Below are 21,645 nucleotides of genomic sequence, written 5' to 3' on the forward strand. Positions count from 1 at the left end.
TTTCAAAAAGCATTTTATTTTTTAACGGGCACATGGAACAGTCAATTCAATGCATTATATACAATTCTAAAATAAGTCATAATCAATAAAGTCTGGGTAAATATTACAGAACAATTTTTCTCCATTTTTTAAAAAAGCAAAATATACACAACTGAATATTTTAAAAGTAACCTTCAAATCTTGCAAAAAATTATTCCAAGTTCAGGACAATTAAAAGTAAAAAGTTAAGTATATTCTGTTCTGGCCCCCCCTTTTTTAATGCCCACTATTTACGGCATTTCATTACCTGAATTTTTTATGTAGGAAATAAATTTACCTTCTATATATTACCAAATGTTCCTTATTAATTTAATAGCATTTACTATGCAAACATTTCAAATTTCAAATTTATGAAACCCCGTCATGAATAAATCTTTATTGTCCTACTATTTTGAATAATTATCCATGTTGGCATAAAACACAATTTTGGGGCTCTGTGAATTAAAAGTACCCATCAAATCTTGTGCAAGATGCAGTAAGTCCCTTCACCCTTAAACATCCTGCTAATGCAGAATATTCTCAAAAGACTTTTCAGGTAATCTGTCAGTTTGTACAGATTGTTAATCATCCATACTTACATCACTATCAAGGTGTTTCTTCCTTGAAAATATCAATGTACCTCATCAGGTACATTAGCATTCAGTTTTAAAATGAGAAAATACAAAAAGTAATCTTATGTAAACAATCCTCATGACATACCCAACACAGAACATTTCAATAACACATTCAAGTCACTGGTCTTCAAAATAAGAGAATCTCATAACTCAAATATATACTCATTGGCTAGATATATACGTCTAACGACTAGAACTGCCAATGCTAAAACAAGGAGGAGAATCAGCATATTTGATCCCACATGGCTTGTGTTGACTCTTGGCTGCTGAACCTGATTGAAGTTGGTTGAACCTGGTACTCTTCTGTGCTGGATATGTCTTTGGCGAGGGCTCACTGAAGTATTATTGGATGCAGGTTGAATATGGTGCTCTTCTTGATTTGAGGTGGCAGAGTTGGTTGGATTTCCAGACTAAGAGAGAGAAAAGTGGATTCAGCAAAATAGAACTGAAGACTCTACAAAGCAGCACTATTTAGCCAGGATTTAAAATGAGAACGAGCTGTCATCTTGCTTGAGTTAGCTAGTTAGAACACAGCCCAAAGTAGAATATTGCCAATGAGAATCGGAATGTACTAATATTCATTGTTCCCAGTGCAACAGGGGATCAGTTATATTTTAACACAAAGGCCTTTGATGTGGGCACAGAAGAGCAGAGCATAATTGGTAAGGAGTGACTTCCTTTAAGGATGTGCTGGTACTGAAGAGGCTTTCTCTGGATCCAGTTAAATTAGACAACTACCTCCTGTTTTCCAATCTTCCCTTTTTAGAGACAATTGTTGAGAAGGAGTAGAGGCTTCAGCTATAGAATATTCTAGAGGAACCAAATTATTTGGACCTCTTCTAGTCAGGTTCCAGACTCAGACAATGGCACTGGTTGGTGGATGACCTTCTTCAGGATATGAAGTGCATCCTTCCTGGTCTGACGTGACCTCCACTGGTGTTAGATACCATCAACCATTTCGACTGCCGGCAAGGGTTGATGAATGAGATGTACTGATTTGCTAAGTGGACAGTACCAGTTGATGGAGGGAGGAGAGGTTGGCCTAGTGGGTACTCTCTTGTGGGTTCCTGCAGGTATCTGTCATCTCCCCTCTACTCTTTTAACATCTACCTGAGGATGCTGAGAGAGGTTATATAAGGCACCATCAAGTACAGGTAGTCCCCAGTTTAAGAACAAGTTCATTCCCAAGGTCTGTTCTTAAGTCAAATTTGTATTTAAGCCAGAACAGTATTATTATATAATACTGTATAATAGTATTGTGTAATGAATTTGAACCATTGTGTATTTAACTCGAATGATTGTGTATTTAACTTGAATTTTGCTATAATAGGCTCTGTTCTTAACTATGGGTTGTCTGTAACCTGGGCGTTCTTAACCCAGGGACTACCTGTATGCTAATAACATCCAGCTATACATTCCTACCTTGTGGCAGATCAGAGATAATGGAGAAAACTGTCCTACTGTCTGAAGGCTATGGAATCTGGGTGGGATGAAACAAACTGAAGCCAAATCCTAACAGTTAAAGTTGCTGTTTGTCCATAAACGAACTGGCTTTCTGTCTGCATCACTGTGAATTGTGGATGGGGGGAAAGAATTGTGGCTTGGGAGTTCTGCGAGACTGCTGAATTTGCAGGTGGATGCTGTGGCCAAGGGGGCTGTCAGCCAGCTTGGCAGGTGTGTTAGTTGCAGTCCTGCCTGAAGCAGGAGGCCCTGGCAACAGTAACTCATGTCCCTGTAATGATTAAATAAGGTGTCTGAACTATACATGGAACTGTTTCACTCAGAGATAGCAATTAGTACAGAATGCAACACCCTGCACATAAGAGGATGAGAGTTGCTATAGTCATGTAACATATATACTGCAGGTACTGCACTGGGTCCCCATACATTTCCAAGTACAATTCAAAGTGTTGGGTTTGGCTTTTAAAGACCTACATGGCTGGTTCCTAGATACTTATTGCTTCCTCCCAGTAGAACCAACCCTTCGTCTTGGCCAGGCTGGAGATGCTTTGGAAGTGAGAACTGTGGAGGTCCATAGATAATGTTTTCTGTGGTGGTTCCCACTTTGTGGAATACCTTTTCCCCAGAAGTCCAGTTGATGCCAATCCTAGCATTGTTTTCTAATGCTGCTAAGACAGAATTGTCCTCAGGACCTTTGAAGTCTGAGGCTTTGTTGTGATGACTGATTGTATTGGGGCCTATGGTTATTTTACTGATTTTATTCTTTTATTTATATTGATGCTTATTATAAACTGGTGTGAGTCACTTGAGATTTGGCAGTGGCAAATCATGTACATTCCCTCATTTACATGATGACTTCATTATAAATTGTAATGACATTTGTTCAATTGCCTGTGGAATCTGTTTTACTGAGGTTCAGAAAATCTAGCCATGTCTTGCTTAGATGTGTTATACACTAACAAGGAATAGAACCAGGATTTCAAAACCTGAGACAATGCATGTTTTGAAATATAGGCTGCTTTCCTAACATAAGGCAAATAAAGAAGCAGCAGCACAGAGAGAGACAGAAAGATCAACAAGGGCTTTCTTTAAAATATTATCTCTGAGTAGCTGAGCATCCGTCATATGCAACTGATGAAGTAAGTTAAGTTCAAGCTTCTTGGTTTTATGGATGGTGCCTATTCTGAAAACTCTGGCAAAAAGGTTAGATAGTAAGATATAGCACTGTCACTTAAAAGGAGATGATAACATTCTGTTCACTTTTTTCCCTAGCATAAAATACTGTGATTATTTCTGGTGTTCACAGTGGGTCAGTTTGCAAAAAGAAAGAAAAAGAGCTGCACATACCACACCACATATTAAAAAATGATGAGCCTTGTACAGGGGGAACCCCCCCCCCAAATGCTATGGAATTGCAATCACATACGAAAAAAACTTTATTGGGAAATCTATATAATATTAGCATGTCTACATTTTTAAAAAGCTGAAAAAATACTCTGTATCCAGGAACAGATGCTTTGATGTGATTTGACATGATTTTTTTAACCAGTCTGCAGCCCATCAACTCTAAAAACCCATACACCCACGCATACAGCTTAACTGGGATTTGTCTACAATTTATTAGTGAATTTAGACTGCATCTACAACAGTCATAGCAGCAGCTGTCCTGGATCAAGAGCAGGTCTCAGTTACTTTCAAAGTGGAAAGATTATATAAACAACTCTCCTTGGTTGTATTAATATGTCATAATTAAAAAAACCAAAATAATTTAAAATGGATAAAATTAATATTCCCTTTTTATGTAGTTATATTTACTGGAGAGTTTATGAGGAAAAAGGAACATGGCAAGCATGTTTAATAGAGTAAACACTGAAAATCATTAAAGAACAAAGGAAAACTCATATGTGCTTATGCATGTCATTCAAGCTTTGGGGTAATATGAGGTTGGGTCTATGGACGAGTCCTTATTGTAGTGGCAAAAACATTTTTCTACATACATTCTAAAAAGGTAAGTTACTCAAGGAAAAACAGCCTTTCTTACCTGATTATCAAAACATTAAAAGTGGATATTGATAGGAAAGTTGGAAAAAAAGTAATAAGGAACTATAGCTGATGACAAAGAAGGGGAAGGTTGAATACTTTCAAGCACAGCTCCCTCAGAAACAAGATGCTATGAATTCAGTGGCATTTACTTTTAGATGCATATAAGAGAACAGAAAAAGCAAAGGTGATAACACAACATGCAAAAAAACTCAGTGGCTTTAATCAAGAGTATTGAGGTGTCAACAGTGTCAAAATGGTAGATACCACAGAGCAATTGAAGCCCCACCTCTTTTTACAAGTGTGCAATGGATGTTAAAAAGGGGTAGGTGTTTGATTGTCCAGCCATGCCTGTCATTTCAACATTATTGACACACACACACCCCACAGAAACCCCTGCTTTTAATCAAATGCTAACACAGTATTTAAAATCAGTTTCTAGTTGCATCTAAGCAATATTAACTTGACTTTTCCAAGATTTTGCCTAATTCATTAAATACCTACCATTTCACTGGTGGTAGTATCCTGGAATGCTGGAGTTGTAATTTCTTGTTGGTGTTCAGAGGAACTCACTAGGTGATTTAATTCTGGCATGTCTAAAGGTTCAGTAACAGATTTTCTCGATGAATTACCTTCAGCCTTAAGCAAAATGAAAAAACACCACAAATTATTACATCAAAAGGATACTGAAATTCTAATCAATTATGGGAATAGATATGTTACGTAATGCATTTTTTTGCAACATTATTTGACGCTTAACGCTTTGTAAGAGTTAGGGTTAGGGTTAAGGTTAGGGTATACCTGTGCTTAGGCATCCTGTTATATTAGGGACCATGTTATTAAACAAGGCAAGCATTTCTGGAATAGCTGATTGATTGAAATATGACATAGAAAGAAAATCAAATTGTCCCTTTTTGTTTTCAGTTTATTAAATCTCCCCAAAAGCAAATAAAAAAAGCATGTCTGTAAAATGTAAATGATGCTAGATGTTAGGTGGTGGTAGAGTTGAACTCCAGTTGAATGCCAGATCAGTAGACATAATGGTTTCCCATTTTTATGGAAGGAAACACTACTCCAGTAACCCCCCCCCCTCATTAGTTTGGGGCATAATTGAATCTGAGAACATATTGGGGTTTCTCCTGCACAATAGCTGCTGGGGATGGAAGGGGGCTTATTCACTCATAGGGTGGCTGCTACAGAAGACATAACCAGTTATAATGCACCAATTTCCAGAATGCAATCTACCTTCCCTGCTCTTTCTCCATTCTACAGGAAGCCCTCTGTTTTCCCCACTTTTCTTTTTTCTTCTTCTAGGAAAGTGGATCCACTTCCAAACCAATCACTGGACTGCAGCCACCCTTCATTTTTATTTTCTCAGAAATATCATATGGTCTATCTGGGACTTGGAGGCTCTGCAGTGTACGTATGTGCACACATAATACAGAACCTGGCAAGCACCACATATTAGCATCCCTGAATATCATGTGGAGGATTTCAGCTCTACACATAGAGTGTTGCAGGACTTTTTAAACAAGACAACAGAATTTCCAGCTACACATAAAGTTCTGGTCTGTAGCCATGATGCTTACATTATTTTTATTATTTAAAACCCAGGGCAGATATTACTTCTGAAGCCACCAAGGGATTTTATGATAGCTCTTAAGAACACTACGCTTAAAGCACACACTAGTATGCTGCCTAAAAATGTAAAACATTTTCTAAAGGGTTTATTTGTTAAAAAAGAGACAGAAGCAACACTTAAAAATCCTGCTTTGCAGGATAGTCTCATTACAGGTTTGTAACTAGATATTTTTGTAAAGATTGGCACACAACTCTCTTTCAGCAGAAATATATTTATAATTGTAAAACAATAGGATACATCCAATAAATGCATGAAATATTCTCCAACAATGAGAAATGGGTGTGATTCCTTGTTCTCCTTGAAGCCTGCTACACTTGCTCCTCAGGCCTCTTTGGAGTAGATTTAGAGAGAAAGGGAATATGAGGAGAAATTAAAATTCTGGTCTGGGTGTGGGACTGTATTTCACTAAACATACTAGAAGTATCTACTTTCAAATCAAACACAGATAAGAAGGGAGGCAGGACCTGGATCCTGTGAAGCAGAGAACAGAACAATGAACTTCACAGTCAATCAGGAACATCTTTCCCCTTTAATCCATGCTGCTTCCATTGGTATTATCTACCTGACAGCACCAATCCACCTCCCCAGGTTCTGTCTTATTCACCAAAGTAATCAGGAGAAAGGGAAAAGCAAATAGTTATTCTACCTTGAAATTGATTTGCCTCGCAAGTTCCTTGGCTTCTTGGTCAGCCTGGCTTGAGGCACTCCCTGAAGTTAATGGTAAGAGGGCTTCTTTCATTAGTGATCCGCATCCTTCGCAATAAAAATCCTGAGACCTAGGCAATAATAGCAGACCACATGTTAATTTAACAGACAGCAAGCATCAACAGAATATGTTGCATGTTACACTAAGCCTTGCTTAGCATTAACCTTGGATAAATGACTTATCTGTGAAATATGATGTGTGTTTGTGCAGGCTCAGTTGGGGATACTGCCAGAGCAGTTCTGTTTATGAGTCTGCCGCATAACTCTATGTCCAGATGTTTAAGATTGTAAAAAGAGTAGAAAACAAACTGTCATCTTTAATTCTAAATTTAGAGAATCATTTAGAATTATTACACTTTAGAATTACATTAGATCCAACAAAATATATTTCAAAGCACAGTCATCCATTTCTAACCAACTCTGCAACCTGCTCAGTGATGAATCGCCCTAATTCATCAATGCTCTTCCTTTCTTTTTAAGGCCTATTATATTTAGGTACAAAAGGGCCATTATATCCACATACATCAGAATAAATCTTAGTCCAAGCTTGCTTTTGTGCCCCACCTAAGTTTAGGCGCAGAAGGAAAAAAACACACAAAATATTATGATTAAAGAACAAGCATATCATCCCATTCTCTTCTTAGAAAAATAGATACAGATAATTTAAAAAAATGAAGACCAGAGAGCTATTCATTTTACTAATTAAGTTTTCATTTTCTATCAAAAGATTTATTGATCAATTAGGCAACTGTGCAAAATCAAGCTTCTTGCCCTACTAAATTAAGTTAAGGCTGAAATCCTGAACTCCCTCATTGTAAGCCTAACTGAATTAATGGAACAATTCTGAGTAAATATGTATAGAAAACTGTCTATATCAGATATTTGAGGAAGCTAACAATGGAGCCAAAACAGAATCAAAGGCTCTGCCAAATTCCACAGCAGTAGAAACTTGAGACTACAAATAGGGAAGAACTTAATTGCAGGGTAAATGGATAATATTATGTGATTCTGGAAGAGATGATTGTCCCACATCAGTAGAAGCTTCTGGCATTATAATAACATGGGATTAAATCTATCAACCTAAGATCTTTACAGTTCCAAACATAGTCCAGAAAAAGATGAATTTCAGCAGGTATTTGGAATAAAAATCTGCTGAAAAGTTTCTAGACAAAAGACTAGATGCTCTATTTCCACCAGAAGTTATTTCATAATGAAAATCATACTTAGTGGTCTAAGCAAAAAGGCATCATCTGTGCTGCCCCAAGATTTCTTCTGCTGTCCCCCACCTGCCTCAAAATTTTCCAAAAGATTTGGAAAATAAGTTAAAACATTGTGGTTTAAAACTGGGTAAGTTGGAAGGAGAGGAATCAATGTATGCTAAAAAATGATAAGGCTAAGAACATGTGGTTTTTGGTTTAACACACTCCATTTCCTCCTGCCGCCCACCTACAGGTAACCCCCAACTTAATGTTCACAAGCAGTTTTCAACCCCCAAAAGAATGCACTCCCTTGATTTAAAGTATGCTCTCAGATACTGAGAGACCTGAAAGTCAATTTAGTCAAAGTTATTCAAAGAACACTATTATTCAGAAATACAAATGAGTATAACTGTTTATCTCACACAAAAGTTAACTCATACTTCTTAGCAAGTGCTCTTCTTTCTTCAGGTGTGTAGTCTAGAGATCCTATGGCTCCTTCCCCTTTTGTTGGCATAAATCCAATAATAGCAAGCAAGGCAGTTCTTACTGTAATAAAAATAACTTTAATTAGTAATTTAACACACACATACACAGAGTAGATGCAAAAAAGGCAAAGCTATAGGACAATTTGGAAAATGTATTTCAGTCATGTTTGTCCACCAGTGTAACTTATAGCGCTAGTCTAACAGATCTCCCCTCATTCCTGCATTTTGAGGGCATGCACAAGGACCAGGGCAGAGTAGAAGAGATCTGATCCATTTACATGATGCTGGAGCATTTTGATTTTTAAAAATTCAAAATTGATGAATACCTAGATCCAACTACAAAAAAACAAGAAGTATAAAATACCAAAGCCAATCTGCTGTTATTGGTACTGAGGTACTATGGTCCTTTAACAGCAGAGATTTACTTCTTTATCAAACCTTCCTCACTGCCAGTAACAGTTGATACTTACTGCTCCAGGATGGTTGCCATGTTTCAGGATGATGACCTGAGATGCTTAAACAAATTTTCTTTCCCACTTCAAATCTACCGTTGGCCTTAAAAAGACACATTGAGAAGAAAAAAAAATGTTCAATCAAACTATTTTTTAAAAGCCAAGATTTAGCATAACTCACCGTGGCATATGGATTTTGAGGCCTGTCATGGCTGTGGTTTGCTGAGGTGAGCCAGACATGGAGTGAAGGAAAAGAAGGAAAAAACAGCTCAGTCATGGTCTTGAAGGGGGGCTGCGCTGTCACAGGACCTGATGAGCTGACCTGGCTGGTAGCAAGGGCTGGTGTGGGGAGATCTGGAGTGAGCAGTCCCATTGGTAAAGCAAGGTATATAGGTGTTGGGGACTACAGCTTTAGAGGGACACCCACCTCCTCAGTTGCTGTGGGACATGCTGCCAGAGTAACCCAAAATTGGAGAGGGGGAGAAAGAGAGAGGAGTGGAGAATAAAAGTTTGTTGTTGCTGGAATGGAAGAAGCTGGAGAGAAAAAGCTGGAGAAGAGCTGGAGAGTGGTGTGCAGAGCAAGTGTTGGACCCCCTTGGGGGTGAGGAGAAGACCCTGAGGGATGAACTCCACCCAAGACCCCAGACCCTGGAGGGCTAGAAGGGATCTGGCTGGTTGCAGGTGGTGGCTCCACTCAAGGTCCTGGAGAGGGCAGAGAGGGGAAAACTGGGCAGAAGACACAGAAAGAGGTTCTTCCTCCAGCGCAGAAGCGGATGGTGCTTTGGATGAACTAGAAGAAAGTCAAGCAACACTGAACACACTCCAGTAATCCAACTCCCTTCCTTTCTTCTTTTTTCTCTCTCTTCTCAAGACTAAAAAAGGAGGAGGGAGCCAGAGAGAAAATGGGGAGAGAGCAGAAGTAGAAGGGGGAAAGTTGCTGACAGGGAGATGTGGGAAGTAACCTGACTCCAGCCCCGTGTTATTCACCCTGTTGTTAATACCTTCTGTAAATACCTTCTGTATATCAATAAATAAATAAATAAATAAATAAATAAATAAAAAGCTTCCATTATCATTTGTTTCTGTGTCCATTGCTTCATAATACACCTCCAGTCCAAAAATCAATCCATCATGTTATGACAGTCACTTGTAAAGTTTATTATTTATAAATACCTTTGAAATGAATAACACTTTGTGGGCAGTTTTCAGTTAGTATATTTAATATCCAGCAGCTAGCTGGGAAAAAAGTTAGTCCTTCTAGAGCAGGAGGATTGTTTAGTCACACTAAGATGATAAAAATATGTTAAAAACTTATAAACCTATCATCAAAGCTTTCTTCCAAAAGGTCTTGAAAAGGTAGTGGCACAAACCAGTCCTCATGGAATATGTGGGCAAATGGAGGGGAAGCACCTTTGCATGGGCTCTCAAATGAGCTAGAACTATTAGTCTAAGATACCAGATTCCCTCAAGGATTTCCAAAGTCACGAGGACTTCCAGTGGAGGAGCTATGGCAGAAGGCTAGTTCTGACCGAAGCCAGGACTTTAGCACAGTCAAATTGGGTGTCTCAGGGCTCATTTCAAGACACAAAGCACTCTCTGGGCAAGGAGAGGCTATCGAATTGCACCTCGTGTCTTCCAATCGGCTGTAACTCATCAAACGAAAGCCTCCTTAAAGGGACAATACTTCCAGCCACCCCACTTCTAAAATCACTTTTGCTGTACATTATTTAAAGAATTTAAAGAGGCTATCCCCACTACAGAAATATTTCTTCTCTTGGTTGGCTCTTCATTATTTTTGGGACTTCTAAAGTGCATTTTTACTGGATTTGAAGGATTGATAATACGAGCATGCAATCTGGAAGTTTTACTGTTTTGTAGGAATTTTCTTACATTTTTTGGAGACTATTTTCATCTATATCTTACTTTTGCTTTTAAAAAGGAAGATTTTTATATAAGTGACTTCTTGTGGAGCTGAGAACGATCTATTTTTAGACGCTGTGGGAAAGTTCTGGTCTGGCAATTTTCTCAGGCTGTGATTGGTTGTTGACTTGACCCCCCCCCCCCGTACTTTGTTGCTTGTGGATATCTGGTTACATTTGACTTTGGGGAATACTTTGGGGAATACTTGTGCTCCCTACAAGAGGGAGCACAAATATTAAATTTGGATCACTGAAAGGAAGAAATAACTTTTTTTCCTTTTTATTTTTTAAGCAAGGGGGGCAGGGAATGAAGAAGATAGAAATAGAGATAATGGCTACCAGAAAGCAAACAAGGCGTGGGTCTGGTGAATTTGACTGGATGAAAGGTATGTTTGAAGAATATACTCTAAAATCTACACAAATGATTACTCAAAGTGTTACTCAAGCACTTGACTTAAGGTTTGTTGAACCTGAAAAAAGGCTTGATCAAAAAATTGATAAAATGGAAAAGAAATTGGAAGGGGGGATTAAAGAAGTTAATGACAGAGGTGATCTGCTGGAAAGTGAAAGGGAGAAAGACTGGATAAAATTGCATTATTGGAGTTGAGAGATAAAGAGTTTTGTTTAAGGCTCAGGGGAATCCCTGAAGCTAAAGAAGAAAATTTAACAAACATGATTATACAAGCTTTGGTGACATTAATTGACTGGGAAGAAAATAAAATGTTGGATGAAATAGAAAAAAAATTCTGTATAAATTCTAAATATGCAATTGCACATGGCAAGCCAAGAGATGTGTTGGTACAGTTTTCTAGGAGAAAAACAAGGGATTTGGTCTTTCAAGTGCATTTTGATTCTAAACTTAATATTGAAAATGTGGATATAATGGTCCTTAAAGAAATACCAGTAAGGATTTTAAGGAAGAGAAAAGAATATGCCTTTTTGACAAATGTTTTGAAAAAGAATAAAATCCGCTTTCATTGGGAAAAATTGGAAGGGATAAGTTTCTCCTATCATTAACAAAGATTCAAATTAACTTAGATCCCTAAGGCTAAGGAATTTTTAGCTGGATTTGGAACTAACTTGGAACAGGATACATCTGGAATTAAGCAAATGGATGTTGTCACATATGGGGAAGAGACAGCTGTCATTTCCAAAGACTGTGGTGAATCATCTGCATAAAGATGGCTTTGAAGTGTCTTACATGGAATATAAATGGGGCAAATGCTCCACAGAAAAGAAAAAAAGTTTTTCATTATCTGAACAAACTGAAATATGATGTAATTTGCTTACAAGAAACACATATAAAGAAGAAAGATATAAAGTATTTGACAAATAAGAATTTGGGACAAGAATTTGTTTCAGCTAATTCGAAGAAGATAAATGGACTTGTATTATATGTTAAAAATTACTTGAAACTCGTGTTTGTTGTTAGCAGATGACCATGGTAGATATCTAGCAGCTGAAGTGGAGATATATGGACTTAAAATGATCGTGGTGGGAATATATGCTCTGAACGATGATAAGAGTAAATTTTTTATGCAGCTTTTGAATGAACTGTCAGCTTTCTCATACCAAAGTTGGTGTTTAATGGGAGATTGGAATGGGGTTGCTTCACCATTGATTGATAGAACATCTAAAAAGCAAATTAAAATTAAGCAAGGAAAATTACCAAAGTTTTTTTTTGATTTAATGGACAATTTGGCATTGGTGGATCCCTGGAGATATAAAAATGGATTGGCAAAAATTTTACTTTTTATTCAGAGAGACATAAATCTTTTTCAAGAATTGATATGTGGGTTTCAATGGACTTGGTAAACAAAATTTCTACAGTGGATATTTTACCAAAGACTTTTTCTGATCATAATCCTGTAAGTATGATCATTTAAAAATTTTCTAGGACTATTAGGTGGAGATTGAATGAATCTATTTTGCAAAAAGAAAAGGTTGTGGAGGACTGTAAGAGAAAACTAAAGGACTTTTTTGAGATTAATTTAGATAAAGATGTAGACTTAAAAACAGTGTGGGATACTAGTAAAGCGGTTATGAGGGGAAATTTTATTTACCAGAATCATAATCTTAAGAAAAAATCTCAACAAAAATTACAAATGGTTTTCGATCAGATTAAGTTAAAGGAGAAGGAGCTGCAGAAAATACTGTCTGATAATAATATTGTTTACCAACTTAAGTTACTACACCAACAAGTTTCAATGTTGATGGTGAAAGAAACTGAAATGAAATTAAGATGTGCTAAACATAAACATTTTGAATTTGCTAATAAACCAGGAAGATGGTTAGCATACAAATTAAGGAGAGAGAGAGAGAAGAAAATGATTTCTAAAATTCAAGAGAGAAATGTGGAATTACTGGATAATGAAAAGATTAAAGAGGCATTTCATAACTTCTTTTCCAATTTATATAAAAAACAAGAAATCTCTTTGGAAAAGGTCGATGAATATTTGAATAAGGAAAATCTACCAAAACTTTCACAGTTACAGAAATTAATAATGAACAGTCCTATAACTACTTTTGAAATAGCTGAAGCTATAAAGAGAACTAAATTGGGAAAAGCACCAGGACCTGATGGACTATCTGCAATATATTATAAATGCTTTGAAGATGAGATTCTTTTACCTTTTAAAAGATTGATGAACTCTATTTTGTTGGGTGCAGCAATGCCAGATACATGGAAGGAAGCCAATACTGCACTTTTACCTAAAGAAGGACAGGATTCTTTCCTAATTAAGAATTATAGACCAAGTTCATTGCTGAATAATGATTATAAAATATTTGCTTCAGTGTTGGCAGAAAGATTAAAAAAAAACTTACAGGAATTTATTCATCATGACCTTATTTTCTTGGATGGAGAGAAAGCTTTTGACAATTTGAATTGGATGTTTATGTTTAAAGTTTTGGAAAGCATGGACTTTGGAGAACATTTTATACAGGGAATTAAGTCAATTTATACGCCTCATAAGGCTAGTATTATTGTTAATGAAGAATTAACTGAACCATGTCATATACAAAAAGGAACAAGACAAAGTTGCCCTTTGTCGCCTTTGCTTTTTATCTTGGTTCTTGGAGTTTTTAATAGAGATATTAGAAGGGCCGAACAAATAAAGGGCTTAAAGATCAAACAAGAGGTTTTTAAACTGAGGGATCTTGCTGATGACTTAGTTTTGATACTACAGGATCCTTTGGAATTTGCCGAGCATCTGATGAAGAAACTGAAGCAATTTGGCTCATTGGCGGGTTTTAAAGTAAATCAACAACAAACAAAAATGTTAATTAAAAATATGACCTTGCCTAATCAAGATCTGCTGATGAGTAAGACAGGCTTCAGGACTGAAAAGAAGGTGAAATATCTGGGGGTGATTTTGTCAACCAAAAATAGTGTGTTGTTCCAGAATAACTATGGCAAAATTTGGAATAAAGTGAAAAAAGATTTGGTAAGATGGAAAAAATTACAACTGTCTCTCATGGGGAGAATCTCTGTGATTAAAATGAATGTTTTGCCTAGAATGTTGTTTCTTTTTCAGACTATACCAATTTTGACTACAGATTTACCATTTAAACAGCGGCAGAGAGATATTTCCAAATTTATTTGGCAAGGCAAGAAACTGAGAATTATATATAAATTGTTACAAGATGCCAAGGAACGAGGAGGTTCGGGTCTGCCTAATTTAAAATTGTATTTCGATGCTTGTTGTTTGCTTTGGATGAAGGATTGGATAACCTTGGAGCATAAAAAATTATTACAACTTGAAGGTCATGAATTAAGTTTCAGGTGGCATGCCTATTTGTGTTATGATAAAGTTAAAGTTAATAAGATTTTAAAAATCACTATATTAGGAATGCTTTACTGTGGATCTAGAATAAATATAAAGTAAGATTGTCTCCTAATGTACCTTTGTGGTTATCACCTCAGGAAGCATTTACTAGAAGAGAAAATGTGGGAGAAATGAAGTGGTTAAAATATAAAGACTTGTTAAATTTTAAGGAGGGTGAACCAAACTTTAAAACAAGAGAACAGCTAGAGTTAGAAGGTTTTATATGTCACTGGTTTACTTGTATGCAATTGTTTGAATGTTTCAAGTTGGACAAAAAGAATTATAGATTTTCTAATGAAACAACTTATTTTGAGATTCAACTTTGTACAAATGATGAACATGTTATTGCTAAAATATATAAGATGTTGTTACAGATGAATCTAGAAGATGAACAAGTCAAGGAATGCATGATCAAATGGGCTAAAAACTTCGGATACAATATTATGTTGGAACAACGTGGAAATATGTGGAATAAAGGTTTGAAATGTACGCTGAATTATAATTTAAAAGAAATTTTTTATAAAATGATGTGTCACTGGTACTTAACTCCTGATAAGTTATCAAAAATGTATGCTAGTATAACAAATGTTTGTTGGAAATGTTTGCAGGGTGAAGGAACCTTTTATCCTCTTTGGTGGACCTGTGAAAAGGCTAAAAAATTTTGGGATCAGATATGTATTGCTATTCAAAAGATTCTTAAAGTGAGCATTCAAAAAAAAACCAGAACTGTTTTTATTGGGTTTGATGGAGAAAGGACTGGAGAAACAACATGGAACTCTGCTTTTGTATATGATCACAGCTGCAAGACTGTTATATGTGCAAAGATGGAAGGATCCACAAATACCTACAGTGGAAGAATGGATCATTAAATTAATGGATTTGGCTCAAATGGTGAAGTTAGCAGCGTTAATAAGAGATAATACTGTTTCTACATTTGTCTCCTCATAGCAACCCTTCTTAGATTATGTGCTTGTGTGGGAAAAAAATGAGGCTCTGATTGTGGGTTTTAATGATTAGATGGTTCGTGTTAATAGAAATAATGAGAATTTGGATTAATTAGTGGTAAGAGATTAATTTTCTTTCAGTTTGTATCTATATCTATATTGGAGACAGTCGGAAGTCACTTTCTGTTTCATTTTTCTATCTATTCTATTTTAGTTTTTGTCTTTTTTCTTTTAGTTCTATCCTCTTTCTTTGCTGTACTCTCTGTTTTGTATTTTAATTGTACTTTCTATATAATATAATAAAGTTTTTATTAAAAAAAAAAGGATTTCCAAAGTCACATCTAATGTTCCAGGTTATTTCAAGATCATTCCCCAGAAAATAAAGTTTAAACAAAATAGCAAGGTAATTAAACCTACTCTGAAATTACTATTGTTTTTAATAATTAAGCACAAATGACACTCTAATTCTGCCTCCAGGGAAATCTGTATTTTAGGTTTTGTTGTGTATGTCATACTTAGTTCTCACAATGAAAAATGTGGTCAAATACCAGCTAACTCAGATTGTTTTTCCAGCATACGTGAATAAAAAACCACTTATGATTTCCTAAATAATGGATGGTGCTACTGTGTTTATTGTTTAAATATATTAAAACTCTCAATACAAATAAAAGGAAACATCTGGAATGGTGCCAAATACCACTTGCTGCTGATAATCATTTCCAAATGCTTTAAAATTATTTTTCCTCTGCATGCTATGAGCCACATCAATTTTTCAAAGACTTACAATTCTCCCTCATAAATGTGGCAGATGACTGCTAGTTTCCCTGAGGGAGTAGGAGGTTAATTTATTTTTTAACTGTTAGGTGAACATGTGACCCTATATTTTATAGTGACTTTACTAGAGATTTTATTGAGGTGTCCTTGTTGTGAACCACACAGCCTGGCTCAGTGGGTGGCATACAAGTGATAGAAAAGAAATAAAAATGAATAAAGCTTAATCCTAAAAATCCAGTTATCTTAATGGCTGTGTGTTGACAATTAGAAAAACAATTCTGTACTTTTTTCTCTCTTTTTTAGAATTATTCTACATACTGACTAAGGTAACCGAGACTTTTGACAATGATCTAATAATCTTACAAAGTATTTGTGCTTTTCTAGATGACATCTGAAGTTTATTACCGTTAAGAGAATAATACTTGGTGGTTTCATAGGATATTCTGGTGGTAGCACTATTCTTCCATGATATACTCCTCCATCAAACTCTGAATCTGGAGGACCTCTTACAGTGAAATGCCACTCAAAAAGATTGTCCTATAAAAGAAAAAAAAACTAAAAATATAGACAGTCAACCATTCTCACTCAAAAATACATCAAATTAAGTTTGAAATCAAGTAACATTTTCCCCACTGCCACCATTATGATTAAATAGGCCATAACTAGCATATCAAAGTAAATTTATTTCCTTGAATTAGCAATCTGACTTTATCATCCCAACTTAATCACATATTTTGGAAATTAAAGCAATAAAAGATTTTCTATAGTATAACAGAAGCTAGCAAAGCAGCAATCCACACAACTATACAGGTAGTCTTCACTTAGTGACCAAATAACATGGTTGATAAGCACATCACGTGACTGTGATGGACTTACGACATCACTTCCCATTCAGTTGTTAAGCGAGTCACTGCAGATCTTTAAGCAAGACATCAACTGACCACGACTTGTGATTTTACTACTGGTTTCTCCAGTGACTCTGCTAATCAGAAGCTGGTTGTGATGTGCACAAATGGCAATCACATGACCACAGGATGCTGTGATGGTCATAAATGCCTGCCAGTTGCAAAGCACCCGAATGTCAATCACATGACCACAAGGATACTGTGACAGTTGTAAATGTGATGACTGGTCGTAAAATTACTTTTTCAGCTCCGTCATAACTTCAAATGATTGCTAAACAGGGCAGTCATTAAGTGAGGTCTACCTGTACCATCCAGTTGTTTTCTAGGTCTACTTGTCTAAAAATTGGTTGGGACAGCAAAAGGCATCAATAGCTGTCAATGAAAAGTGAGCAGTATTTTACAAGGTGGGGTCAATTTTTTTTTTCCCCTTTGTGCTGGACATTGGGCCTTTTCTTTGTTTTTTAAAAACTACCTTAAGCCTTTCTTAGGGCATATACCACAATATTTGTGTGTATGCCATCAGAAATGGTTAGTAGCCATTGTGCTGATTTTTGACAATTATGATTGAAGGTGGCTAGGGGGAGGGCACTAAAAAGAGGTTCACAGGCAGAATGCCCATACTTGCCTAAATTTAATTCTCTAAATTTAATTTTTCTAAAACCCCTAGCTATGGATTGCATACAAAATGGGCATCCACTAACCTCTAAAGGCTGTGCATGATAATGGTCTGTTGGCTCTTTCAATTCAACAGCTTCTTTCATTAAACGTTTTACAGCTGAAAGGAAGGGAAAAAAACAGTATATGACTATATGTGAAATATTACTATCAAGACTTATCCCCAATACTTAATAATAAAATAAGTTCCAAAAAGTACATTTGTCTTTTCAAATGCCATGTTTAGAAAGATAAAGTTAACTTAAACCATGATAATATTAAACAATATTATATTCTAGTTATTTAATGGAGAACAAGATAATATTCATGTCCTGAAGGGCAATAGTACATCTGAAAATAAAGTAAATATAATTTGAAAGTTTTAGTTGTTTCAGTAATTGGATTCAGACTAATCTGCAAAGAAAACATTTTAATGCTACCCAGTAATGCTCATGTAGGTGGTACTTTTAATTGTTATAAATGCAGAAGGAAGGAAGGGAGGGAGGAAAGTTAATTACTTACTCAGCATGAAGTAATGGAAATAAAAAATGACATTCTTTTGTAGGAATTGGAATCCCAAGATCTCCTTGTATTACTTAAGAAACAGATGCATGAAGGAATTATCAAACTTCCCCTTCTGGGGAATGATACATGCTACAGCTAAACTGAATGCTGTTGCTTCCCAATCTTCAGGAACAGGTTTTGTGGGGAATAAGTCTTGAGAAGAGGGGTGAATCTGGAAACAAAATGCTAAGCATGATGGATCCTTCCCATAACTATGCCAATACATTTTTCTTAATTCTATTTAGACCTTGGCCCAAATACTCCTCAGGTACAAGTGCAATTCACTAGGGTCAGTTATTAATGAAAGAAATTGATGCAATATTTGAAAAGGCATAATAAGTTTTGTCTCAGCAAGTGGCCTTGCCTGACTGACCCATTCTAGGTTCAAACCAAGCAGGACCAGGCTTAGTTAATACTTGAATGAGGACTATAGGCTAAACTGGGAAGTCACAAAAATATTCCAGAAGAAGACAATGACAAGCCACTTTCATACTGTTGACAAAAAAACTATATGGATGAGTTCATAAAGCCACCAGGAACCAAAATCAACCTAAAGAAGACTTTATCTTTTCAAGGAACTCCAAGTAAGCAGAACTAAATTACTCTTATTAACAATAGCATGCTATTAGGTATCATAATAATTTCTGCAAGGACAGAAGGAATTTTTAAGCAATGCTGACAAGTGAGCTTCCTTTTCACAAATTACGCAAATAATGAAAATCACAATGCCTTGTCAAGGTTCATGCTCAGCCTCAGATGAGAGACCGCCACCTGCTGGATTAAAACACTTTGTTCTTCACCTCCTATATTATCACTAGATTATCTAGTGATAATTACCTAGATTATCATCCTATTATTATCATTTCACTCTCCTAGATTATTGCTTAGCAACCACACTTGGGACTGGCAATTCCATCACTAAGCAATGTGGTTGCTAAGCAAAACATAATGTGACTGCAATAGACTTAAAACATCATTTCCCATTCAGTTGTTAAGTGAGTCACCGCACGTCGTTACACAAGACATTACATGACTGTGACTTGCAATTTTATTGTCCGTTTCTCAGTTGACTCAGATTGTCGGAAGCCAGTTGTGAAGCGTGCAAATGGCAATCATTGATAATTAGTGATAACTATTACAATTAGAGAAAATGTGGGAAAAGCACCTATAATGGCATGGTCACATTCTACGAACAGCACTTCACACTATTGCCTACACTGCCTACCACTTTAACACTAATGGCAAATGCCCAGGCGGAAGACCAAAGCAAAGGTGGTAGGACACAATGAATTTGGACATGAAAATTATATAGTTGGACCTGGCTGTTGTGTTCAATTGCGTGAAATGGCGTTTGTTGATCCGAAAAGCAGACCCTGTACTTATATGAAAATGTTAGGAAGGAGGAGGAGGAGGAGGAGAAGGAGGAGGATCTTCACCTCCTAGATTACAAAACAGAACATTAATAGTCAGCCAAAAATTATACAAAACATAAGACACAGTGCTTTAAAATAAAACTGAGCACTCTGCATCTTCAACTTTTGGCAATCATTTATGTGAAAAGGTTTCTCAAGAATGACTTTATCAAGATAACTGTATCCTCATACTAGGCAGTGTGGGACTTCAGGAGCAAGTATCATTACAAATAATGGGTATTATTACTCTACCTACTTACCTACCTACCAACCCACCCACCCCTAATTAAGTTACCACAGACAACAATTGTATATTAATTTGATAAAGCAAAAAATCAATGAGGCTTATTTTTTGGTCATACCATCAAAATTTATATAACACAAATAAAATATTGTTTATGGGTTGGTTGGTTGGTTTGGTGCCTTCAAGTCAATTTTTGACTCCTGGCGACTGCCTGGACAAGTCCCTGCAGTTTTCTTGGCAAGGATTTTCAGAAGTTGTTTGCCATTGCCTTCTTCCTAGGGCTGAGAGAGAATGACTGGCCCAAGGTCACCCAGTTGGCTTTGTACCAAAGGTGGGATTAGAACTCTTGATCTCCTGGTTTCTAGCATGGTGCCTTAACCACTATACCAAAACATAAGGCAGGCTCCAGTCTCAAAAAGCCTTATGCATATACCAGGAAACTTTATAGCTGCAATCTCAAATGTATGGAACTTTTTAACCAAGAAACTTACTTGGCTTTGGAATGGCATACAGTGGCTGCATTCTCAAAAGCACTAGGTTAGTGAAGGACACAAGTTAGGTTTGATTACACTTCACTTAAATTTACTTAACATTAACTATAGTTAATATAATTTCTCCTATGCATGTATTTAATAATCTTCCTCTCCTGTCACATCAAAATGTACAATTTGGTCCCAATTTTCAGGGATTCTAGGGATAACACCTTTGTTGTAGTTTCACACCTATAGCGGAACTGTTTTTTTTCAAATTTCTATGGAGAAACAGTAGATTTGACTACCGTATTTATCGGCGTATAACACGCACAGGCGCATAACACACACCTTAATTTTAAGAAGGAAGTTTGAGTAAAAAAACTTAAATTTAAAATAAATGACTTGGAAGCAAAATAAAGTGGATTGGGGGTACAGTAATTTATTATTAGGGTATGCCTCCTCTGTTTGCAGTCTTTAGTAACAACACCCACGCGGTCCGGCACTCAAAGCTTTGCTCTGACACACTGAGTGCCAGTGCATGCAGGTGATGTCACTAAAGTACCGCGAGCTTTTCCCTCCTCTCTTTGCAGCGTTCTGGTGCGTAGTAATGGGCCAGAGCAAGGCGCCAGCACTTTGCTCTGACACACTGAGTGCCAGCGCGTGCAGGTGATGTCACTAAAGTATCGTGAGCTTCCCTCCTCTCTTTGCAGCGTTCCAGTGCATAGTAATGAGTCAGTCCAGTGCTTTGCTCTGACACACTGAGTGCCAGACCGCACGGGTGATGTTACTAAAGACTGCAAACAGAGGAGGCATGGTTTAAATGCCATCAAGTGGAGGAGGAGGTGGGAAGCACGCGGTTGCAGCCCCGGTTACAGCCTTGGCTGAAATGAAGGCTCCACTCTCCCAGCCCTGCCGCTTGAGGTGAGAAGCCACAGGGCTTATACAGGGGTGTATACATTGGCGTATAACACGCATATCGGCATATAACATGCAGCTAGGATTTCAGCCCCAAATTTTAAGGAAAAAAGTGTGTGTTATACGCCGATAAATATAGTAATTAACATTTAGTGGTGTCTATAAGGTCTTGATACTTTCATCATTCCGTTGGGCATTATGCTGCAAGCTCTGGCTTTTTGGGGTGTGCACAAGACATCACAAGACACACAAAATAGGGGTGGGACATCAGTTGCAATGCTGGAACACTACTTTCATTAATGTGAACCCCTTTGCTCCCTCATGAGTTTGCCACTGTAAAAATTCAATATAGAAGGATCTGCAACGTTAACTTAATG

At 36.7% G+C, this 21,645-nt stretch overlaps 1 protein-coding gene and 1 long non-coding RNA gene across 2 annotated transcripts in view; one reads left to right on the plus strand and one right to left on the minus strand.

Annotated features, from left to right (window-relative positions):
- Nucleotides 1-21,645, minus strand: part of UBE2J1 (ubiquitin conjugating enzyme E2 J1) — a 26,282-nt gene continuing 4,637 nt past the window's right edge. Inside the window, exons 2-8 of the mRNA XM_007421793.4 lie at nt 17,708-17,781; nt 16,507-16,638; nt 8,656-8,740; nt 8,141-8,246; nt 6,443-6,572; nt 4,659-4,793; nt 1-1,063 (exon numbers count right to left, since the gene is read on the minus strand). Coding sequence (XP_007421855.1) covers nt 797-1,063; nt 4,659-4,793; nt 6,443-6,572; nt 8,141-8,246; nt 8,656-8,740; nt 16,507-16,638; nt 17,708-17,781 — 929 coding nt within the window. The 3' untranslated portion in view covers nt 1-796. The remainder of the gene's footprint in view (nt 1,064-4,658; nt 4,794-6,442; nt 6,573-8,140; nt 8,247-8,655; nt 8,741-16,506; nt 16,639-17,707; nt 17,782-21,645) is intronic.
- LOC148217056 (uncharacterized) lies at nt 13,792-16,496 on the plus strand. Its single transcript, XR_015795767.1, has 3 exons — nt 13,792-14,219; nt 14,758-14,869; nt 14,992-16,496. It is a non-coding gene; the product is annotated as an uncharacterized LOC148217056 (long non-coding RNA).

This window comes from Python bivittatus, unplaced genomic scaffold, assembly GCF_059951505.1.
Source record: "Python bivittatus isolate LINGU-HERP-01145 unplaced genomic scaffold, Pbiv_v1 ctg000020_np1212, whole genome shotgun sequence".
NCBI classification, from domain to species: Eukaryota; Metazoa; Chordata; class Lepidosauria; order Squamata; family Pythonidae; genus Python; species Python bivittatus.